This window comes from Alligator sinensis, unplaced genomic scaffold (assembly GCF_000455745.1).
Source record: "Alligator sinensis unplaced genomic scaffold, ASM45574v1 scaffold29_1, whole genome shotgun sequence".
In the NCBI taxonomy this organism is placed as follows: domain Eukaryota; kingdom Metazoa; phylum Chordata; order Crocodylia; family Alligatoridae; genus Alligator; species Alligator sinensis.
Genome location: NW_005841933.1, coordinates 1,438,680 through 1,452,716, shown reverse-complemented (window position 1 = coordinate 1,452,716; position 14,037 = coordinate 1,438,680). Strand labels below are relative to the sequence as shown.

Below are 14,037 nucleotides of genomic sequence, written 5' to 3'. Positions count from 1 at the left end.
ATCTGAAAGGAATGCCCTTTTACTGTGCCTGTTTCCATCAGATGCATGAACAGTGTTCTTTTCTTTCTAAAGAACAGTTCAGCTAGCCACTTGATGGACGGTTTAATGGACTGAACTGGTAAAACTGCCAGAGAGACAGCTTAGCACATACATATTTTTGTGGATACCTCTTGGATACCTTATGGCTTTCACGAAGCTTCACAATTAGTTAGCAAGCCTCCAGCCACAGAATCAGAACCACGGGCACTTATACACGTGCCAGAGGTCTGCTCCGTGTGCTCATTAGCATGCTCTAGCAGCCTCCATGTCACGTGTATTCAGCATCCCCGTGTTTGAAAAATGGCGGCAGGGACGCTTTAAAGCTCGTCGAATGAGCTTTAGTTAAAGCACCCCCTACCGGTATTTTGAAGTGTGGGATGCTGAATATACATGCCACTGCAGGCTCTTGGAGCCACTCTAATTAAAGTACTCCGCTCCCTCCCCTGGAGCACGTGTAAAGATGCCCCATGAGACTACTCATGGGGCAAGCGTAGGTGTAGGCACCTAAATATTGGTACACATGCTTCTGCTCCTCTCAACTCTATTACAGCAGAGTATAAGACACTGGAAAGGAATTGGGGTCATAAGGCTAGGGACAGAAGTTACACATAAATGAGTATAAGTGATTGGAAACTGTTTAAAATTTTCAACACAATAGAAATGGCCAAAACCAGTTTAAGATAAACCTGGATGGATGTAGCATCAGACTTAACTGATTTAGGTTCAACTGATTTATTGAACTTCTCTCCCAGTTCCCCTCCAAATTCAAGTTAACTCACAGTCCCCCCAGCATCCCAGGATGCTTTTGCAACTCCCCCACAGTACCCTCTCCCCACCCACCCTTGCAGTGTAGGTGGGATAGCTTTGGCCCAAGCTGTCTGCTCCAGCCAAGCAGGGAGGCATGCTTTAGCATCCCCTTCCCCAATTTAAGGCCTGAGCCACTGTAGGCATGTGGCTGCATTTTTGGAATCAAAAGTGAATGTCTGTTCACTTGCTTATCGGTTCAGTTTATGCAGTTTAGACTAATCTGCAAACACTGAATTGATTCAGCCTTGGGCTTTTTGACTGTCTGTACTTAGCCCAAACGAACATAAGGCAGAAGGTGGGAATAGAAGGGAGAACACAGAAAACTAAGGACTGGATCCAATCAATGGTTTCAGAGGTAGAAAGTCAGAAAGGTCTAATATCTAACTTGTCAGACACCTGCTCTGGAAGCAAAATCCTAGAACTCTGTGTGAAGCAGCTAGGGCAGAGTAGATTGAATCATCTCAGAATGGCACCCAATACAGTATGTACACTCAGCATACAGCCGCTTAAGGAGCCAACAGGAAATTCTTAGGATAGGGCTATCAAAGGCCCTGAAATTGGTGGCTGCCAGTCACTTTCATCAAGTAAGCAGTTAAACAGGGTACAGTTACATCAAAAGGTAGACAAAGGGGATGAACAGTCCCTGTGCACTCAAATGGTCTCTGCAGGTAACTTATGTTTGTTATTATGTAACAAACTTGCCAGCATCATAATATGCAGAATATGTAATGATACCTTTTCCCTTCTTTCCTTTGAGATGCTAATATCTGTCAAAGGATTGGCTCAGTTATGAAACCATAACTAAGTGCCTGTCACCAGCATCTCTTACTATAAGTAAACAATTGTCTTTTATTAACTACTATATTTAAACCATCTGCCTTACAGTGGTATTAAAACGTGACAGAACCTAAGCAGCATGGCCTTTGCATTTCTCTTGCCCTTTGGACCTGGCTTCTCAAAAACTCTACTGCAACAAACTTTTTGTTTTTAAATCCATTAGATGGTGCTATTTTAAACAGTCAAGAGAAATTTCAAACCAATGTAAATTTGGGCAGAATATTGGTCTAAATAAAAATACCAACTATAGATGTAGTACACACTCTTTATCTTTCATCATACTGAAATGGAATAGGTCTTTGACAGTGTGGGGATGCATACTTACTGAACTACAGCTATAAGCTTTATACCAGCTGTGAAGTCTCTTGTGCCCAGCCTGGCTCTGGATCTCTAATTTGCATCACATTTCTATTATTTCTCAATAATCTCATGGTATGAATATCTCTGTATTTGATATCTACATTTATATATAATCACGATGCGATATCTTTTGTACTAACTGTATCATTATTATAAATCTCTGATTTCTGAATGGATTTCATTATATGTAGAAGGTATGAATTTCTATGCAATTGCCAATATATGACAGCTAGCATGTATAGTTCTAGTGTAGACAGGGCAAACCTTGGGTTTACCATGACAAACTGAATCAAGATATAAGTACAAGTTGCTCCAATTACAATACGTTTAATATATTAGCTGTCACAGTATAGAAATCCATATTTTTCCTTAAATGAACATATAGTCTAGGTTATATGTGGTAGGCTTATTTGGCAATCAAGAAATCAGCCAATGTGCCCGATAGCTGGCTAATCCTACAAGCTAACCTGGTGGTCACCAGGTTATGGTGGAAGCCTTACCCTGCTCAACAGTACTGATGTAGTTTTTCTGACAGAGAGGAGCTTTGAGTGAGGAGGCATTTAAAGTTCTGCTGGCAAAACTATAATAAGTACCAAAGTCATCTTAAATCTGTAGTTTAGAAGGGGGAAAAGGCGTATAAGTAGGTACCAAGCAAAGGGGAAGCATATGATTGATTAACTGCATCTGCCCTAACACTGACTTATAGTGTAATCACTAGTAATTTGGTTCTAATATGTAGGGCACATGCTGAGTGCACAGTGCTCCAAGATGAAAGAGCAGGCAGGCTTAATTCATTTTAAAGAGTGCCTTTAATATAAGAATCAACAGGATCTGGCAAATGGCTTGTACCTTTTGCGTGATTTAAACGGCCATTTGCATTACCCCTGGGTACTTTAAGTGGTTCAATATTCTACCCTGACTTTCCAAGTCAAAGAAAACATTGAAATCTTTTTACTCCAGGACCAGTCTGCTTTCACTGAACGGTCTGCATTTTACCAAAGATTCAACAGAAGTATGGTTGGATTGTGTGAATCTGTTGGGGCCTGGCTTCAACTAAAAAAATTAAGTAGCTATTTGGTTTTCAGTTTCCACTTCAGCACATGCACATTTGCCACAGTGTGAGGACTTGTGATAAACTGTACAACTCTTCCTGGGGAAGTTTTTGCAAATTTTTAACGGGGTTACAGAGGGGTTGCTTACCTAAATTTCAGCCAAACACCCACACTGGCTCTTAGAAAAGTGTCTTATATTTGCATAACTGTGTAGTTAGATCTGCTTTTCCTATAATTGTATATTTGGTTTCTGTTCCATCTATAACTACTGGCTATACCGGGCTTGATGAAAAGACTGATTTGAGCCACTCAGTGATGTGGCAGGGGGAGAAGACGACAGACTTGGAATATGAATATGCAAGATGTTAACTCTATATTGTTATCCTCCCTTTACAGTTTCAACCATGAACAAAGTGTGAATTTTCATACCGTGAGAAGCTTGTGTTATGTAAGAACTTTGTACCTGTAGCTTGAGATACCCACAAAGCAAGTTATTCAGCTGAACATATAACATGCATTTAAGAGACAGTCAAGAAAATGTCTAGACAAAGCTAGCACATAGTGTAATTATTTTGTTTAGCCATTATTCTTATAATAATTTCTTGTTAATTTAAAAAGATCAAAACACTTTATTTGTATGTACTCTACTTTGTACTATAGCCATTTCAGCTTCTAGACCAGTGATTTTCAATCAGTGTTCCACAGCTGAATATTAACATTGTTAGGTAGGCAAACACTTAAGCATGATTCCCAAGCTAACCCAATCATTTCAAATAGGAATGCATAGTCTCAAAAACATTCTAACCAGTAGCAGTCTTCTTGTAGTCCCTGCACCAGAACAATTACTCCTATTATTTTTCTGTAGCCAAAAAAAGGAGTGAAAACTAAGAGCTGGTATTTTCTGGGGGGTGTTTCTAATCTAAAAAGGTTAAGAATGAGGGCTGTGTGAAGCTTCAGTTGCTGATTCAATTCAGCAGAGATTTGGCCCAATTCGGCAGCCAAATCTCCAAATCCGAATCGAATCAGAAGACCCTTTAATCTCTCTGAATAGAATCAGAACGCTCCGAATTGATTCAGACACAGACACAGCTTTAAATGTTTTTTCTACATACCTCAAGGTACCAGGCAGCTCACGAATGCTGAGATGGCGGGGCAGATGGAGCATTCCACGGGAGTGTGGGAGGGTCCCCAGAGCGCTTGGCAGTGGACCCAGAAGTGGACCAGAAGCACTTCTGGTGCACTTCTGGGTCTGCCAGGGAGCGTGCGAGGGACCCCCCCTTCCCTGGCTCAGTGACTGGGGTCTCCTGGGTCTGGAGGGGCATCTGGGGTCCCCCCACAGTTGATTGCTGAGCTTGGGGGGGAGGGGGGGGGCTCCCACATGCTTGGCAGTAGACCCAGAAGCAGACCGGAAGTACTTCCGATCCACTTCTGGGTTTACCACCGAGTGCGCGGGGCCCGCCCATGCTCCTGTAGGATGCTCCATCCGCCCCACCATCACAGCATTCACAAGCTGTGCCTGGTACCTCGAGGTATGTAGAAGAAACATTTAAAGTTGTGTCTATGGCCGAATCGCTGATTCTGTGAATCAGCATCGAATCTTCAGATTCGGATTCGGCCAAATCGAATTGGGACAGTGATCTGAGTCAATGAATCGAATCACTCTCCCCCGATTCGGGCCGAATCTGAATTGAATACGGCCTGTTTCACACACCCCTATTAAGAACCACTGTTCTAGACTATGTTGCATTAAATTGCAAACATACTATATCAGAAAATACATCTAATTTAACAATGTACATGGTGTTTCAGTTATAAAAACGTGCATTGATAGACACAGTATATAAAATCAATTAAACAGGTCTTCTATAGTCCTGACAACATATGAAATACCTTCCTTCTTTGGGCTAATGTTTTTACTGCAAGTATTGTGGAATTTCACACTGCACAGGGAGAGGCTTTTCATGTTTTACCTTTGCTCAGTTGGACTGGCATGCTTTCTGATTTCATCATTCTCTGCTGTTGCTGCTGTGCCTGCTGGTAGTAGTAAAGCTGGGAGGCTTCTGCTGTGCTTCTGATAGGCACCGCACCCGAAGGAAAGCTGCTGCTGATGCTACTACTACCAATAGCTGAGCCTGAAGCACCACCTGAAGCAATAGCTGGTGCAATCAGCTTTCGACCAAGGTTAAGCAAGCTATTGGAGACTTTATTAATGTTCAGTGGAGCAACCTTAGCACTGGCACTGAAAAACAAAACAGAAATGAAGGCATGGATGATCATCAATAATTTATATAGCAATGTAAATATGTATGATGCTTTATAAAGAATAGGAAAAATATTCTAAGGCTAGAAAAAAAACACAGATAGCATTTTACATGTACATGTGAATCTTAGCATACAATCCACATCCAGTAGAGTTGGCCAAAATTTTTGGCCCATTTTTGGGAAGGAGTGGGGGAGGAAAAGGAGATACAGACCATCAACAAAACTTTTTGTGAATTTATATCAGTTTCTCCAACCATTTCCTCTCTGGCCCTAATATTCCATGTTTCATTTCAACATTTTCCAACTGAAGCATTTTTACACTGTTTGAATTCTTAATGAATTATAAAAAGCAGAATTCAATATCTCTTTTTTTCCCTATGAGAAAGAATGCAATCTCATGATCCTCATAAATCTGGAGAATCAAGATGATGTTGCCAGCCAGCCCTTTATGTGACACAGTTTGTGAAATGCTATCCCTAGTTGAAGAAAACTTCATCACAGTGAATGGAAAATTGAAAAGATAGCTCAATTAAATCATCAGATCTTAACAAATGCTATGGAATTGTAGTTCAGTGAAAGTGCTGTATTTACCCAAATCCAAGATGATTCTACATTTAAGACGTTTCCCAATACTTAGATTCTAGACATGGAAACGCTATACATTTGTTATAATTTTTCAAGTATAGAATCTTATTTTTCGAGGGTCAACTTAAATTCATTCCCCCACACTGCTGCAGTAGGCCAAGCTGTGGCAGGGGGACAGGCAGTAGTAGAACAGGTGGCAAGAGAGTCAAGTGGCCTGCCCCCCACATCTTCTTGCCACTTATCCCTCCCACCCCCCATGCCTACATTTTCTCATGGTGTCTGTACCTCTCCAACACTTTTGCCCCTTCCACCTGCCCCCTCTGCTACCTGTTCCCCACACCACCTCTCCACTGCTGCCTTCCCCCACACATGACCCCTTCCACTTACCTTCCCCTTCACAGCTCAAGCTCCAGCTACAGCCCTGCTCCAGCCCAGGGCAGGGAGTATGAAACAGTGGTTACTTCAGCAATTGTAGTGGTGACAGCTTCAGCCCCAGTCCTGGAGCAGTGGCCAGAGCTACTGCTGCTTCTACATGGCAAGGCTGGGGCTGAAGGCAGCACGTACTGTGTGCTCCCTGGCTTGCCAGCCAGATCAGGGCCCCACCGGGAACCAGAGCTGTAAGGGATAGGCAAGCACCAGTAGGGAGCAAAGGTGGTGGTGGTGGGGACAGAGGCAGCGGGGGAGAAGGGGAAGACAGGTAGTAGAGGTTGGAGCGGGGGTGGCTGTGGCTCCAATCCTGGGCTTGGGTTAGAGTTGCAGCCATTGCCTACCTCCTACTTATACTCCAGTCTAAGACAAGGAGCTTTCTCCACCCCATCCACATTGAATGAAGACCCTATGCTCCCCACTTTGTCTTGTTGAGCAGGCTTTGCCAGCACTGAGCATCATGCACCAGCTTCAGCCATGCTCATAGGTACCCTGCCTACTCTGCCACCCCAGGAGTTCCTTTTAGGGTGCTGTAGGTTACGAGCAGGTAAGCTCTGTAAGGAAAAAAAACCCCAGGTCTTTAAATGGGGTGGTTTTAAATTTCAAAACATTATCAAGGGGTGTCTCACGTATAAAAAGGCTGAGAACCATGATACTATATTCACATTTTGTAAAATAAATTACTGGAATGTATTCTGTAAAAACATATTACTCTCAGAGGTAATATACATAAGGGATCAGCAACCTTTTCAGAGCAGTGGGCAAACATAAAACAGCTCATTCTGTGGTAGGACAGCTGCAGCTACAGTCTGCAGAATTTCCCCACCTCTGAAATGGTGCCAAACTGCCCCACTACCACACTGCTGTTCAATATGCAGACTATGTGGGCCAGATGAAGTCACTTGGTGGGCTGGATATGGCCTGCTGATCTAGATCTATAAGTATGGTTTTAATTATTTTAATTGATTTGTCTCAACTAGCTTAAATGGCTGCACAAAAAGAATTAGAACAAAATATTTTAAAGAAATTATCATTACTTGGTGTGCTGGGACACAATACAGTTCTGTGATGTTTAAGTGAACCTTCATTAAACATAAATTAGAAATGAATCTGTTCTGTGACCTTTGTTAATTCAAACAAATGAGAAGAACCACACATGATAGGACACAAGCTACTAGTTACAAGTATGGATATACTTCTAATTCCAATGTGCATCACTACAACATACAAAATAAAAAATACAGGGAATTTTGAATACATATTCCCACAATTTACCTCTAGACATAGGCAACTGGTAGGAGGTTCACATGGCCCCCATGACGGGGCCAGTGCTGGCCCCCCCCCGACAGCCGAAACCGATGCTGTCAGTAGGACTGGTTACCCCCGACAGGGCTGCCACCATTGGCGGCTTCTGCGGGTTCCCCCCCCAGATTCAGGAGGCACCAGTCACATATGCCTCTAGAATATGAGCTTTCAAATATTTTTACAGCAAAAAAAATCTAGGCTGAGCTAGACGGTGCACTTAAAATTGTGTCTGAATCCCAATGCAAGCAGATAAAACTAAAATTAGAGGCAGAGAGAGCATGGAGAAGCAGCCTTCCCACTTGTGGGGCCTTCTTTACAGCTTTGTTTGGAGTTTGCCTAAGACATAAGATGAAGACTGAGAACTGGTAACTGACTCTCAGAAAGGATCAAATTGAGGCTATGGAGAGGCATTACACATTTATGTTGGGAAAAATGCCATGTTCCTGGCACACACACCAAACTGCATTCAAGCAGTTTATGGCAGAAAAAAACCTAGTTCTTTCACCACAAATTGCCAGCCATTTTGAGCAGTCACTCTTTAGTTACATGTAGCAGGATGGTAGTCCCTAGAACTCCAGTATCCCAGTCCTCCACTCTCCCAAAGGAGAGAGAAGAAGGTAGCATGGCTCGCTGCCTGACAGCCCACTAATTGGCAAGCTGTCAGGGAGTACTGTAGTGCCACCTCCCAGTGCACTTTGCATAGCGCTAGGGTGCAGACAGCAGTGTGGATTCAAGCTGTGCCTCTTGAGCAGTTCCACAAAGTCCAAGGAGTGTTCAAGTAGCAGCAGAATTCCAGGATCCTAACCCAAAGTGTTGCCCACACCCATCCGCTTTTCCAATCAGGAGAGAAGGCAGGCATGAGGGGAGTATTAGGGTGAGGGGATTCCCTTAGCTACTGCAAGATCCCTGGCAAGAGCTGGGGATGTGGCAGTGGCATTACCAGATGAGTCAGAGGTTAGGCCAGGGGCGGACAATTATTTTGGGCAGAGGGCCACTTAATGAGTTTCAGCAAGCCATTGAGGGCCGCATGACAGGCAGCCCAGGGCAGATTAATATTAATTTTCTAAATTTTTTAGGGGCCCCGTGGGCCGAATAGAATGGCCTGGCAGGCCACATCTGAGTCCTGGGACACATTTTGCCCACCCCTGGGTTAGGAGAACAGTTTTCCTTGTTCCTGCCATCCCTGCAGGGCACAAGTGCTGTCTCTGGCACCTGATACTTCTCAGTAGTTGTCAGCTGATCATTGACAGCTTCCTCCCTTCCCTGGCAGGACAGATGGCAGGCTGTCAGTGATTGGGCTACCCTGGTAGTGAGGGAAGCCAGGGAACAGCCTTCTTGTGCCCCCTGGCTGGAAAGCATATCTTTGAAGTTGCTTTGTAGCCCTCTAGCCAGGAGTCTGGGATAATACACTTCTTGCCATGTTTTAATGGCACTGTAAATTTGACCTGCTATATTTTAATGTGCCTGTCAATACCTTCAGAAGACATCAAGCCTTTTGTCCCTGTCAGTCCTGCCTCTGGCTACTGCTATTTTGTCTCATGGACATTGTGTAGAATTGCTTGTTTCTTGTACTTGGGATTCAAATGCTTAAATTCCTCCCCAGATTAATATATTTATGTTGGCAGATGTCCTTATTTAGTCATCTCAGGACAGATGCACAGGTACTGACATCTTAACTGCCAGGAAACCCATCTACAGGAATTTCAAAATTCAAATTGTTTGCTGAAGTAAATGGAATCATTTTACTCATTTACTCAAAAATAAAGGAAGTATCATTAGTGCTTTTTATTACTATACATTCTTGTTGTGGTAGTGCTTAAAGCTTAAGACATGAATCAGGACTCCGATTCACGAGGCTAGGTGCTGTATACACATAGAATAAAATGATGATCTATGCCATGGACATGCTACGTGAAGATGCTAACCATATTTTGACTACATAAATAGCATGAACTGCTTTTGGGCACGTGCTTCAAGGGCATTCAGGCCCCAGGTGTTAAAATAATGGCATGGATAAACAATGTTTGGGGTGGGGGCATAAAATTCCTCACATCCCATTGTGGGATGGTAGGGGACAAACTGGGACCCAAATCTGCCCTCAGCCCAATCCCATAGATGGGGCAGGGGGAGCGGGCATGCCCTGGGCCAATTGATTCTGCACAGCCCTGGGACCAGTTTGAGATGTTCATCATTGACCTGGGCAGCCCCAGGTCTAGGATATGCCAGCCTTAGGTCTACAACAATTTAAAGTGCTATATAAACCAGCCACAAAGGTGTTCCATATTATATATATATTATACACGGAACAAGTTTGTGGCCAGTTTGCCATTTTATGGAGTTAATCATGCCATAAACGTAATGTCTGCTATTCACCTAAAAAAATGCCTTAGAAGGACAATAGGGTATGCTGGATTCTTAAGTATGATTTATCTGTGCCGACTACCAGACTAGCATTTAACTGAAGATATTCAAAGTTAATGTCCAGAGGGTAGGAAAAAATGTCCTGAATCAACAGGGGCTCATGCAAAATTGAAGCTTCACTCTCTGGTAGATTATTGTTAAAGTTAAAAAAAAAAAAGGTGTTAATGTTTTGACACATTCTGTTAACACCAGAGTATCAAAGCTGCATAAAGAATCATGTGGAATCTTTCAGTGGGTAGGGGTTGCCTAACTATATCTTTAATCCTACAGAAAAAACATTCTTATATCCTAAAGGGCTGAAACATTGCTGGAAGCCACTTTTTATCATAATTATCATAAAAGGATGTTAAATGTTACCTGAGAATTAGAACTTATGTCTACTGGAAAAAAATTAACATAGTTACAGGTCTCATAGGCATTGACCTTTTATTGCCAACAATCAGTTTGGTACATGAACACAAAAGAAGTCAAATAATGATGCTGGCATTTCAGTGGCTTGCCAAGAAACGATGATTCCCTCTCAGCTTTCCCTTCCCTTCCCTCAGCTGTCCCTCCCTAATCCTTATGCTGTGTTTTCTTTAAGTGGCAGCTTCAGAAAATGAAAACAATGACAAGGTGTTAGGTCTTCAGGAAGAGATGCTTTGATACCAAATTGAAGTTCAGGAGAGTAAGGAACAATGCATTTGTTTTCTACCATCTAAACTTCTCATATACTAGTGCAAAGGATGATTACAGCCATTAAACATGGATCAATGTCTACATTTTAGCCATCAAAATGTACCAAACATGCACAACAATTACAAGAAAAATGAGGATTGATTATGTTATAGAGTTATCAGCAGATGCATTTAAAAGTAAGGCATCAGTTTAAAAACATGAATGTCAAGGAGACGTGAATCCCATCTATGAAGCAAACAATTTTGTTTCATCACAATAAGCATCATTGACCTTGACTATGAATGGTATATTTTTAAACAAGCTGTAGGAAGATGATTCAATCGCTGCCTTTTTTCCCAAGATGAGAATGTTTTGTTTTAAGAGAGCCTTATTCAAAGGCATTTTTCTCTTTAGTAAGTCCCCATTAGCCGAGAAAAATCTATGAATATGACCGATTTAAAAGTTTTAAATAAGCAATATATGTAAGATTTCTGAATGCATTTTAAATATATAATGGAATCAGAGAACTTAAAGGGACATGGCCTACTGGGTTATCTCATCCATTCCTCTGCTGACTGCAGAGGCATCTTCTAATGGTATGTTTTCTAGTCCTTTGCTCAGTCTAATCTTCAAAGAATCCATCCCATTTTCTTTTGGAGAACGTTCCAAAGTACAATACAGTTAGACTAATCCAGTTCTTTTGTTGAAATCTATTTGCCCTAATTATTCCCCACTGAATGACTTTAAATAATTTCTATTTCCCCTTTGCTATCCAAACAATTCACAATGAAGTTATATTCCTATCCATAATTTGTCATAATTTGGTTGTTTAGTAGGCTTAAGCTCCTTCGATCACACATCATTCTAGTGAGGGCTGGGTGAAAGTTTTCGAACAAATAATTTAATCATTGAGAAATGCAATTTCAGATCAACCAAAACTGCTTGAGAATTCTTACTTAATCTGACAACTGTCACTTAATTTAACAAATAGTTTCATCTGATAAAAATGAAAACATAGATTTTTTTTAACATTTCATTTTTCCATTTGGAAGCAAAAAAAAGAAGAAGAGAAAAGAAAAGAAAAGAAAAGAAAAGAAGGCAGAAAACAGAACAATTCATTCTGGTTTGACACGTTCTTTTCAACTTTTGGGGGTTTAGCTAGTAAACTGAAAAATCAATGATTTCCACAACTCTGTTTGAGGAAACTTCATAATTTTTGCTTTGGTTTGCAAACTCCCACCAGGCCCCCTCCCCATCTTTGTGGTACCAAGTGGTATATATTCAAGTACCAGATTTTGAATGCAATATTCTTGGTCTATTTATTTCATCATTTCACCTTTTCTGTTCTCCTACATGGAACAAATAAGTGCCATCAGCATGACACCTGGAGAACCGCTGATCGCTTATTTTATAGATAATGGAGAGAAGAAAACCTGTGCTCCAAATAATTAAAAAAATATTTAAACTATGCAGAGCTAGAGCTGAACTCAATTTAAAATTATATACACTGCAGCTCCAAGGCAGCTTACCCCACTGTGCCACACTGTAGCTCACTATCTTTTTTTTAAGAATCCTTAAATAGAGAAAGAAACACTCAGTGATAGTTTTGCTAAGAGAATTCTGCAGAGCTACCATGCAAGTTCCATGATGCTGATCACTCTTCTACAAAGGAATACTAGTTTTGATATGCCAGCGTGTAACATAACCGCCATTTCAGCATCTACAGTGATCTATGAGATAATATCTATTAATTTCCAGATTGATGCGAAAATTTTGGGGTTGAAAGAGATACAAATAATCAAGTCTATTCTGGATTTTTTTTGTAATGTTTTCAGCGTTTTTCTTCATACAATAACTATTTTAACAAGATAGACCATTTTGTTCACCTTAACTAGTGATTACTTGGAAATGTATTCTCAGATAAATCCATCTCAGTTAAATACTCTATAGGGAAATTGTAAACCGCTCTGAAACAAAATCATCTGCTTGCATTACGCCTGTATTTTGACCATCAGAATGGGACTGGGCTCTCTAGTTTCACCCATCATGATACAAGTCCTTTTTAAAATAAGTGAAGAACACCCAAGTGGCAGTTTATACTAGTTTACCTAACTTGGTTGTAAATGATTTTAGTTAAACATCTACTGTAACATGGACTGTAGTTAAATGTCTAGTGTAGTTTTGTGCGTGTCTACAATGAAGATTGTACTGTTATGTAGAAATACCTGAGGCAGCTTTAAATGAGCTGGTTTAGGTACTAGACAGTCTAGCCAAGAGCTCCATGAAGGCTAGTTTTCTGAACTTCCAGCAGCTGAGACAGCTCATTTAAAGCTCTCTCTGGCCTCTCTTTGCTCATCTACAGTCTGAAGCACAGGATGAACTCTTTAGACATGTCTAAGCCTTAGAGCAGTGGTTCTCAAACTTTAGACTCAAGGCACCCCTTGGAAAATGTCAACTCTTAATTGTCAATTGTCAGCGCTTAATTTTGAACTACAGGAACATAATATAGCAATTCTTCTGTTGCAAGAATTCAGAAAGACCACAAGAATTCAGAAAGTTTTTAACTCTATGGATTCCTATTTGAAACCTCTGGTTTTATCTTGTGAATCATGTTTGCACATCTAACAGTGCTAGCATTGCATGGCACCCCATGGGACCCTTGAAAGGATATCAAGGCACCCTACTGCCACAGCACCCTGCTTGAGAATCAATACCTTGGAGAGAGAGAGTCTGCAAGCTAGAACATGATGTTATTTGTAATAGCTTAATTTTTCATGTAAGTATATTGTATTGAAAAGATTCAGAACAAATTTGACATACTAAGCATTTGTCCCATGTACTGTGTGGGATAAAAAAGAGCCTATACATTTTTGTCTAGTAAGGTCTTAATAATATACAATATGTAAAAGAGGCTTACCGAGTCTTATTCATCAAATCTGCCCCACGTGCTTTGTAATAATCTAAATTCTGTTGGAATTGGTGAGTCACTGGTCTGGGATTTTTCTAAAGAAAAGAAAGTGTCACAGTGAGAAAATATTTAATAAAAACTGGTATCAGTATCTTAATGGAAAATTCTGGTGTTTTAATATAGTGTTTAGAAACATTTTCATTAATAAGGAATACAAATTAAAGAATCATTTCTTTTTCTAGACCTATAATTGATAAAGACAGGAATCACATTTAAAAAGAGATGACTGGTTCTGAAATATTTGGGATTCAGGCATTAGCATAACACTAAGACTGATCACCAATCCTGTAATTAAGCATGACAAACCTACTCATCCAT

General features: G+C 40.9%; 1 protein-coding gene across 7 annotated transcripts in view; it reads right to left on the bottom strand.

Annotated features, from left to right (window-relative positions):
- The window catches only part of TBC1D5 (TBC1 domain family member 5), a 519,218-nt gene that overhangs the window by 75,607 nt on the left and 429,574 nt on the right, over positions 1–14,037 (bottom strand). For all 7 annotated transcript variants that reach the window (XM_014517945.2, XM_014517952.2, XM_025198935.1 and 4 more), the window contains 2 exons: positions 13,669–13,754; positions 5,066–5,334 (listed from right to left, as the gene is read on the bottom strand). In XM_014517945.2, coding sequence (XP_014373431.1) covers positions 5,066–5,334; positions 13,669–13,754 — 355 coding nt within the window. The remainder of the gene's footprint in view (positions 1–5,065; positions 5,335–13,668; positions 13,755–14,037) is intronic.